The 10,930-nt window shown below is 44.1% G+C and overlaps 1 protein-coding gene across 1 annotated transcript; it reads left to right on the forward strand.

Annotated features, from left to right (window-relative positions):
* The first annotated feature begins 7,235 nt into the window (after nucleotides 1-7,235).
* On the forward strand, nucleotides 7,236-8,109 carry LOC109752298 (agamous-like MADS-box protein AGL80). Its single transcript, XM_020311195.2, has one exon. The coding sequence runs from the start codon at nucleotides 7,236-7,238 to the stop codon at nucleotides 7,917-7,919; it is 684 nt and encodes a 227-aa protein (XP_020166784.1). The 3' UTR covers nucleotides 7,920-8,109.
* The last annotated feature ends 2,821 nt before the right edge of the window (nucleotides 8,110-10,930 follow it).

Genomic DNA, 10,930 nt, shown 5'->3' on the forward strand with positions numbered 1-10,930 from the left:
AGCAGGAGCAAGGCCGGACGACGTATATATACAGACTACAGAGAGAGATTGGAGATTGGTACGCGGATAGAGCGACGATCGGAGTCCAAGTCGGTAGTAAAGCAAGGCAAGAGCGGCAGCACCTTCCATTAACCATGATGACGATGGGGTTCCCGTCCGTCTCCTAGTCGGATTATAGCAAGATAGGATAGGAGACGGTGCTGCACGCGCGGCTCGATCGGGCTATGGCTCTCTAGGAAGGAAAGAAAACGAGGTGCTCGATCAGGATCACCACTTTTTTCTTCACGGCCGTCGACCGAGGCCGAGCCGCCAGATCGGCTGTTTATGGGCAAGTGGATAACCGACTAAGACCATCTCCAGCGGATCCTTTATATCGCGGACCCTTGTCGCGCGTTTACAGTTTGCAGAAAACGCGTTTTACGTGCTCGCGTGGCCATATTCTCTTTTATAGTTTTGCTATGCGGGGTTGGTTCGGCCGCAATCCGCGCGAGCCCGCAAAACGTGTGTTTTTTCTTCTTCTAAATTTGACACATAATTATGAATTCAAATAACATAAAATGTGAATATTATAAATCCAAATTACAATAATCATTGAAATCACCGAATAAAACTAATAATTTAATATAACAATTGTCCTGAATACAACAATGATACTGATCACATGAATTAAATAAAATGAATGTAAAATTGGCCGGTGCCTTTGCCAATGGTGCTCAATGCCTTTGGCCATGCCTTTGCCAATGAAGCTCAATGAGATCCTCCTGAAGCTGATGGTGGGTGTTTGCATCTTCAATCTGTCGGTATGTCTGAAGGAATGCTTCTATGCGGTCAGGGTCTCTAACTGGCTTCACACGGCTACCGACATTGTCGTAGAAGAACTCCAAGTTCATGTCCCTCTCATCTTCGATGATCATGTTGTGAAGAATCACACAACATGTCATGATGTTGCTCAGAGCTTGCTTGTCCCAAAAACGAGAAGGACCATGAACAATGGCAAATCTAAATTGCAAAACCCCGAAGGCTCTTTCAATATATTTTCGGGAAGCCTCTTGTACCTTTGCAAATTCAATATGCTTCTTAGTTTTGGGATTTTTGATGCTCGTGACAAATGTACACCAAGAAGGGTAAATACTATCTGCAAGATTGTACCCCTTTGTGACTCGTGCCCATTCATCGTGAAGTTGTAAGCAGGAGCATCACCACTAGCAAGTCTAGCAAACAAATGAGACCATTGCAACACATTGATATCATTGAGAGTACCCGACATTTACAAAAAAAGCAATGCCAAATCCATAAATCCTCGGATGCTACGGCCTCTAGCACAATTGTTGCATCACGAGACTTGCCACAATATTGCCCATGCCATGCCTTCGGGCAGTTTTTCCAAGTCCAATGCATGCAATCAACGCTTCCTAGCATGACGGGCCAACCTCGCTTCTCATTTGCTGCCATCAACTTTTTTGTGTCTTCCTCGTTGGTTGCACGAAGATAGACATGACCAAAGACGGGAACCTACGCACTGACTCAATTGTAGTATCTTTGCCAATGCGAAGGTACTCGTCGGCATAGTCAACCGGAATGCCATATGCAATCACCCACATAGCTGTGGAGATTTTTTTTGATATGCACTAAAACCCAACAAGCCCGCGGCGTTTCTCCTTTGAGTAAAAAACCGAGAATTGGCCTCGCAAGCTTGCACAATTTTTACAAAGAGAGATCGACGCATTCGATACCTTCTCCGGAAGAGGTGCGGCGGATAGGTAGGACTGTCGGCGAAGTAGTCTTGCATCAACATCATGTTCCTGAGATGGCGGTTGCGAGCAATGCAAAGACGACCGACGGTTGATCCTCGCCGTCTCTTGCGGTTTCGATCCTCAACCTCCTTCACGGCTAGGACCGCCACCACCATCTGCTGCCGATGGTGCTCGAGCATCGATTATGTCCAAGTCATCGGACAAGGATGAATCCTCGAGCATAAATTGCTCGCAAAGGCTCAAAGCCATCTAAAAAACCCGCATCCGAGCTCGCATCAACGAAATTTCACCTGCGGTCGAGCTACAAGGGGCGGAAAAGGGGCTCACCGGGGGCGGCTCGGCGAATACAGGGCGAGCGATGACTCCGCGGCAGTCGATTCGTGGCGGCGGCGACCCAGGGGCGGCTCAGCTTGGCGGATCTAGGGTGCCGGCGAGTGGACCCAGGCGTAGTGCGGCTCGACGGCTTGATTCGGCTGGCAGAAATGACTGGAATCGCAAGGGGCGGGCCGGCGGCGACGGTGGCAGGCGGCTGTGGGAGGGGATGTGTGGACCGTGCGCACTGAAATTCCCCCCTCCCCCCGCCAACCGCTTTCGCTGGAACAAGGCATCGATGCCGGGGGGGGGGGGGGGGCTGTGTAATTGCAAGTCGGTGGGAGGAATTTACCGCGCCCCTTAAAGAATTTTAAGGGTCGGACGTGTTTAAGGTTTCTGTTTGGGTCGCTTTTTTTGCCCGAAACCGTAGACTGGCGGTTATTTTGTGGGTCGAGGCGATATAAGGGGTCTGCTAGAGATGTTCCAAGGACACTTGCCAGACTAGGGAACTGAAGCCGACTGTAGGCACTAGCAGCTCATGAGACACCCCTTGTTTGACTTATCTTCCCGGGCAGTAATCTTCATGGGCATGGGCCTTAGGTTGGCCTTTCGTAGTTGTGGGCCTACCCGTAGGTGTTCCCCCACAATTATGTGAAGGAAATATGCCCTAGAGGCAATAATAAAGTTGTTATTTATATTTCCTTATATCATGATAAATGTTTATTATTCATGCTAGAATTGTATTAACCGGAAACTTAGTACATGTGTGAATACATAGACAAATAGAGTGTCACTAGTATGCCTCTACTTGACTAGCTCGTTAATCAAAGATGGTTAAGTTTCCTAACCATAGACATGAGTTGTCATTTGATGAACGGGATCACATCATTAGAGAATGATGTGATTGACTTGACCCATCCGTTAGCTTAGCACTATGATCGTTTAGTTTATTGCTATTGCTTTCTTCATAACTTATACACGTTCCTATGACTATGAGATTATGCAACTCCCGAATACCGTAGGAACACTTAGTGTGCTATCAAACGTCACAATGTAACTGGGTGATTATAAAGATGCTCTACAGGTGTCTCTGATGGTGTTTGTTGAGTTGGCATAGATCAAGATTAGGATTTGTCACTCCGATTGTCGGAGAGGTATATCTGGGCCCTCTCGGTAATGCACATCATTATAAGCATTGCAAGCAATGTGACTAATGAGTTAGTTACGAGATGATGCATTACAGAATGGGTAAAGAGACTTGCCGGTAACGAGATTGAACTAGGTATGATGATACCGACGATCGAATCTCGGGCAAGTAACATACCGACGACAAAGGGAACAACGTATATTGTTATGCGGTTTGACCGATAAAGATCTTCGTAGAATATGTAGGAACCAATATGAGCATCCAGGTTCCGCTATTGGTTTTTGACCGGAAGTGAGTCTCGGTCATGTCTACATAGTTCTCGAACCCGTAGGGTCCGCACGCTTAACGTTTGATGACGATCGGTATTATGAGTTTATATGTTTTGATGTACCGAAGGTAGTTCGGAGTCCTGGATGTGATGACGGACACGACAAGGAGTCTCGAAATGGTCGAGACATAAAGATTGATATATTGGAAGGCTATGTTTGGACACAGGAAAGGTTTCGGATGAGTTCGGGCATTTTCCGGAATACCGTGGGGTTACTGGAACCCCCCAGGGAGTTAATGGGCCTTAATGGGCCATAGTGGGAGAGAGGAGGAGGCGCCAAGTGGGAGGCGCGCCCCCAAGCCCAATCTGAATTGGGGAGGGGGCCGACCCCCCTTTCCTTCTCTCCTTCTCCCTCTTCCTTCTTCTCCTACTCCAACTAGGGAAAGGGGGAAACCTACTCCTACTAGGAGTAGGAATCCCCCTTGGGGCGCGCCATAGAGAGGGCCGGCCCTCCCCTCCTCCACTCCTTTATATACGGGGGAGGGGGGCACCCCATAGACACACAAGTTGATTGTTTAGCCGTGTGCGGTGCCCCCCTCCACAGATTTCCACCTCGGTCATATCGCTGTAGTGCTTAGGCGAAGCCCTGCGTCGGAAACTTCATCATCACCGTCATCACGCCGTCATGCTGATGAAACTCTCCCTCGGCCTCAGCTGGATCAAGAGTACGAGGGACGTCACCGAGCTGAACGTGTGCAGATCGCGGAGGTGCCGTGTGTTCGGTACTTGTTAACGCTTCCGCTTTCGGTTTACGAGGGTACGTGGACACACTCTCCCCGCTCGTTGCTATGCTTCTCCTAGATAGATCTTGCATGATCGTAGGTAAAATTTTCAAATACTACGTTCCCCAACATTATGAAGCCTAAAGTCTGGTGTTAGAATTTACTAGAGACTAATGCGCGCTATGCCCCACCATTCTTCACTCGTGGACATGGCCCTTTTTTTCTCCAGCTGGTTGTTGTGCTTGGTTGTTTTGTTTTGGTTTTATCTGCCTTGTCTTAGGTTTTAATTACATTCTGTTGGTGTTTTTTCTTTGTATGTTGTGCTAGGGTGCTGCTAGGGACGATTTTTTGTGTGCTAGGGACGATATTTGTTTTGAGAAGAGAGTGGAGTTGTTCGGTGTGTGGTTGTGCCATTACATATTATGACCTTGGTGTAAGCTGTGTGTGAGCACCCTTGAAAGCTCATATTCCATTTTGAAACCGTGAAATTGCCACTCTAATGTTCGCATGGGCCGGCCCATGAAGCTAGCGCTCGCTCACCTTGGCTCACTCTCTGACTATCATTTTAATTTTTAAAAAGTTCATAAAGTGAAAACGTGTTCACAAATTTTAAAAAATCTCAGATTTTTAAAATCTTAAAAATTTAAAAACATTATTTTTGATAATTTAAAAAATATTCACAAATTTGAAATAAAGTTCACAAACTTTAAAAAATGTTAGTGAACTTCAAAAATATCTACGGATTTTAAAACTATTCATATTTTAAAATATATACATTAATTTCAGTAAATTTTAATGAATTGAAATATAAAAAATGAAAATAAAAAATCGAAAAGAGAAGAAAGCTGGAAAAAAACAGGATCCCTCAACCAATGACACACACACACACACACACACACACACACCCTGACATGCAGATCCCAAAAGACCCCACAGCCCTTGACACACCAAGCGACTCAAAATCTAGGGAGCTCAGGAATTTTAAAAATATTCATGGATTTGAAAAAAATCACAAATTTGATTTAAAGTTCATAAATTTGAACTTTCAAAATATTCACGGATTTTAAAATATTCATTTTTTTAAATGTTCACAATTTTTAATAAATTTTCATGAGTTAAAATATGTAATGAAAATTTTATATAGAAAATAGAATAAAACTAAAAAATAATAAAAAGAAAAAAACAGGAACCCTCAACCAACTACACGCACTATTACATGTGGAGCCCAAACGACCCCAGAGCATTCGTTTCTACTCATCCCTGCACCCTGCCCCTTTTGACTCCTCTCCTCTTGCTCCACAATCATTGCTGACTTGCTAGTCAGGCAATCACCGACGTGCTCACTACAAAATGTGTGTGACGAAAATCCTCATGACTGAACAGAAAACGCCGCCTAAGATCATTTTCCGTGATGGAAAACAGTCGTGAGCTGATTTTCTCCCAGGGCAGCGCCCTCGGCAACTTTGGTGACGTTTTGGCCTGATTTTGGGCGACGCATTTGGCCGTCATTAGGCATGTGCATATTCGACGACGATTTTTTGTGTCACGGAAAATGTACGGCGAGTTAGAAAAAGGATTAAGAAAATGACACGGTGGGGTTCACAACGTACTACCTGGTTTTTCTGCCATGGAAGAAAACATATTAGAATAAAAAAGAATAAATTGATTTTGGATGTTGTTTCTGGATGCACAGTAAGTCTAGATACCGTTTTAGCAGGGGATCCGTAACTTCGAAAAATCTGAAAGAAAAACATGGCACTTCCAAAAATTGGAGTACAAGCTTGCGCCAAAAAGTTGGTTGTAGGGGAGCTACCATGTGCCCACACACCCCTTATACATGCCCCAAGATCTAGGCGCGTTGGTATGGCTTGTGGATCCCCCCCCCCCCTCTCCTAGGTGGGTTTCTAGTCGAAAAACTTTTGCAACATTTTAATTTAATTTTTATGATGTGCGGAAAGTTCATGTTTCCAGTAAACCAAAACCAACAGAAAACAACAACTATCACTATGGTACTTAATGAATAGGTTAGTATGAAAATGATAGAAAAAACTATGTATAAATTACATGAATATAGCATGCAAGATACAAAAACTATAGGTACGTTTAGTATGTATCCCCCCTATAGTATGGAGTTCTTGTTGACTTGATAAATCACGTAAATCAACCTTTAGTTGTCTCCTTCTCTGCCCATGAATGATCTTCATAACATGTGCTAAACACTGTGAAGAGCTCATGCACATGGTTAGATCAGTAATCATGTTCTCATTACATCAAAATCAACTTGGGGACATATATGTCCTTCCAGTTGTGTGTTATATTTTGTTATCTAATTATGTAACAAGGTAATTGTATGGGCAGGCTTGCATGTTATGTTTGAATGTTAACTGATACGAGCAACGAATCAACGAGCAATGATAGTCAACCCTGGATATATAGAACCTCATTCAAGTCACATATAGGAAAATTGGCTATTAGTCACGCAACATGCATGATCAATTGGTTTTTCATTATGGGATAATTTAGATACATTACTCATTAATACTTTCTTAATTTGGTTACAAAAGAATGGATGGTCGACGGGGTGGTCTATAGTTGGAATAAACATCCAACTTTGGATAAAATTAAACTGGAAAATTAATTTGGCAATATATTAGGAATATCCTAGTAATAAAGATATGCGCCTATAGGGAGAAACCTTCCATATCTTTTATCGCTCAATCGAAGAGAAATTTTGTATTGATTGACAAAATCTATGATCTTAGGAAAGTGAATCTTAAAGTTTTAAATAGACACCAAATTTACAGCTGGGCACAATTAAGGCCTGCCTCCAATTCAGCCAAATCCTCCATTGGCATGGTTCTAGCCTCCTCATCGTCACAGACCTCCACTATAAATCTACCCTGCCTCCCTTGCTTTCAACTCACCCAAACTAGCAATTTTCCTTCCTTTGCAGATTTTTTCCTCGGTTAACAATGGCTCGCAAGAAGGTGGCCCTCCGGTACATCCGCAATGACTCGGCGCGGCACAATACCTTGAAGAAGCGCAGCAAGAACCTGATGAAGAAGGCCGGTGAGGTGGCTACCTTGTGCAACGCCAAGGCCTGCGTGCTGGTGTATGGTGAGGGCGCAATGGTGCCGGAGGTGTTCCCATCCCATGCTGAGGCGGTGGCTATCCTGAATAGGTTTAAGAGCATGCCGGAGGTGGCACGGCTAAAGAAGACGATGGACCAGGAGAGTGTTCTTAGTCAGCGCGTCACAAAGCTCCGAGACCAGGTCCAGAAGACTAGGTGCGAGCTCCAAGACCGTGAGACCAAGTTTCTCCTGCATGAGGCCATGGTCAACGGTCGCCTCCCTGGCAACATCGAGGAGCTCACAACCATGGGTTGGAAGTTGGAGTTAATGCTTAAGAGCCTGGGCGAACGCATCGCAAAAATGAGCGGGCAACCGCCAGTCTACCAAATGCAGGCACCATACATCCCCGACGACATGGACATGGGGCTTCCAACCATGTATCGCATGCCGCCGCAGCAGCAAGAGGGTTTGCTTGAGACAGTCAGGTCCGAAGGGGACCTTGGCACCCAGATCTACAATGGCCACAGTACTGGTGGCCACGATGGCACCAATTTCGGCTTCTTTCCTAGTCATAGGAATATGTAAGTTGGGAGAGGATCTCTACATGTAGGGCATGCCCATCTACATGTGCCTCATCTCCTTTTATTTAGTTTTGCCATGGCTAATAAGACTCATGAATGGATGGCATCATGAATAGGATGAGACATTCGGTCTCAGTCTTTCTCTCTGAGCAAAGGAAAATTTATTTTTGTTGTTGAAATTGTTATTGTGGATCTCTTCCATGCTCTATTTTTTATCAGTTGGTTGAAACTTTTAGGTTGTACTTGTTCTTTATGGCAACATGTTTTGTCAAGCATACTTTTTTCTAATAAAAAGAGTTTTTATTGACTCTAGCATTGCATGAGCGATCCAACCATAAACACTCTCTGCATAGCAGGATGCACACCGCCTATAAAAATCGTTAACATTCTAGAAAAAAGAGAGCACATATATGTTTGACGCAAAAATCTCATGTACTAAAACATTTGCGCTACGACATTTCATTTTGAGAAAATGTAGAGATAACATTAAGCACCAGGATGGTGGCTTCTACACCTGCAACATCTTTGGCAAGTTTCAAAATGGTCGGCCGGTTTCATCATCAATCAAGTCCGAGGCCACCCCAAAGAGGGCATTGTGTTTGAGCTATACCCAAACTACTACGAGAACCCCCAAACTCTATTGGCTGCATATTGTGATGGAAGATGGGGTATATGAATGCAACTGCCACTACTTTGAAAATGAATGGTGTGATTTGTGCACACGTAATCAAGGTGATATTGTACCTGAATGAGTAAGGTATTCCACAATGGTACTTGCTTGAGAGGTGTCGGAAGCAACAACAACAAACATGGGCGACGTTAGGCGCCTGCTGAACTTTGGACTCCCCTCCACAATACTAAGCTAATGGGAGCACCAATATGGAGCCAGAACCATACGCCATGATGGACAGGGACCGGTTGGTCTGAATCCAGTATGGGAAATTTTATGGAAACTCCAAATTGCTGGTAAGATCAAAATCTTTGTTTGGAGAGCATTACATCACTAGTAGAAAAATAGCCATTTGTCCGGGTTCATAAGGCCCATTTGTCCCGGTTGTGGAACCGGGACTAAAGGGTCGTTACTAATGCCCTGTACCTTTAGTCCCGGTTTTTATACGAACCGGGACAGATGGGCGTCCACGTGGCCGCTGCGGCGAGCCCAGGCAGGAGGGCCTTTGGTCCCGGTTGGTAGCACCAACCAGGACCAATAAGCGTCCATGCGTCAGCATTTCAGGGGCTGGGGTTTTTTTTTGAAAGGGGGGGGGGGGGGTTATAGGGGGTTTTGGGGGGTTAATTTAGGTGTTTCATATATTGTGTTAGCTAGCTAATTAATAGAGAAAAGTACGTGTCCTCTCTTATCTCCTTTGCTTGGTCGACGCTACGTACTATACGTATAGAGAGGACTCGACACGCTAGCTACTAAGCAAATGAAGGAAACAGAAGATCGTCATGAACATATGTATGCATACAGAGAGAAGTGATATCGACCTCTCCTTCTCCGAGAGATTGGTCGAACAACAAGTTTTCGTATCTCTTACAATATAATCCCCTAATTATATACGAACTTAGGGTCCACATGGTATTCTCCGTCTTTATCGATCACGTGGTCAAGAAAGAATGCCGCCAATTCGTCTTGAATTCCTCGCATGCGATCTGGTGCTAGGAGTTCATCCCGCATCCGAAACACCTAAATTTGAAGAAGGGGGTCAATACATATATATGAATGAATGAAACTCAACACAAATGATGGTAATAAAATAAAATTATGAATATTATTGCTTACGCACTTCATATTGTTTGTCAGAGTAGCCCCGCTCACAGGTCATGTGGCGGATGCACTCGCAAACGTAGTATCCACAGTAATTAGTCCCGGATTCCTGTAACAACCACTTTACAAGAAATAGAGGTCAATCAAACTGATAAGCAAGCATACTAAATGGTATTGATGAAACTAGCACTTGAATCACTAGGAGATGCGCGGAACTAGCTAGTAGTACTTACTTTCGGGTGTTTAAATTGCAGCTTCTTCGGCAGTCCCGGAGCTTTTGAGGTGAATTTTTTCCAAATCCTGCCAGACAAAGAAAACAATTACTTGATATCAGGAAATGAACAAAGTTGCCGATATGATGCGATAATGATCGATTTAACTTACTTCTCGAGCATTTCAGTCATGTCCGCATACTCCTGGGGATCTTTTCGTCTCGAGTCGAAGACGGTTACTAGTCCCTGCTCAAGCTTAATCTCCAGGAGAATATAGTGGAACCTGCGCACGCATGCATAACTCATCAATTACATTACTATAACCTCGAGTAATAAGGAAAACCGAATATGCAAAAGACAGTAACACTCACTTGAAGTTGTAAGGAAAGAGTATTATAGCTTTGTTTTGATTTAATACCAACGATTGTAGCAAGTTGGTCTCGGCGTCTCTGGCATGTTTTTCAACCTGATAAGCATCTATGAGATTTGTGTTAATGAACCCAATATCACCAATTTGTTTTTTCTTCAATTCGGCGATCTTCAACCTGCATAATATAGTGAGGATAATTATATATACATGCAATGAAAGAGCTGACCTATATATAGAGACTTAATGACAGAAGTAGTACTTACAGACAGTAGCAAGTGACCGTTAATTTATCGAGGGCCTTTTGATTGAAAAACTCGAAGAACTCCTCAAATGGAACATTCAATAGATCAATTCCAACGAGGTCATGCTACTCTTTAACTCTCAGCGTCAAAGTATTCAGCCCCCCAGACTCTCTGCAGGTTTTCATGTACCAATCATGGAATCTTCGCATCATCGTTGTTAGAGGAGGACTTCCATCTTTGACGAGAGGCTTCCCGTACTGGTATCTGTGTTTGTCCACCTCCAAGAAATCATAATGTACATCATCGGGTAGGTAATCTCCAAGATTGGTATAACAGGGCACCATCCTTGGATCATTAGCGACGCTATCGCTAGGCACCTTGAGCTGGGGGCACGATTGGTTTGCTTGTTCGCCGTGTTGGAAA

This window comes from Aegilops tauschii, chromosome 6, assembly GCF_002575655.3.
Source record: "Aegilops tauschii subsp. strangulata cultivar AL8/78 chromosome 6, Aet v6.0, whole genome shotgun sequence".
Classification (NCBI taxonomy): domain Eukaryota; kingdom Viridiplantae; phylum Streptophyta; class Magnoliopsida; order Poales; family Poaceae; genus Aegilops; species Aegilops tauschii.

Coding starts and splice junctions, on each gene's coding strand:
- LOC109752298 (XM_020311195.2), top strand. CDS start 7,236: ATGGCTCGCAAGAAGGTGGCCCTCCGGTACATCCGCAATGACTCGGCG.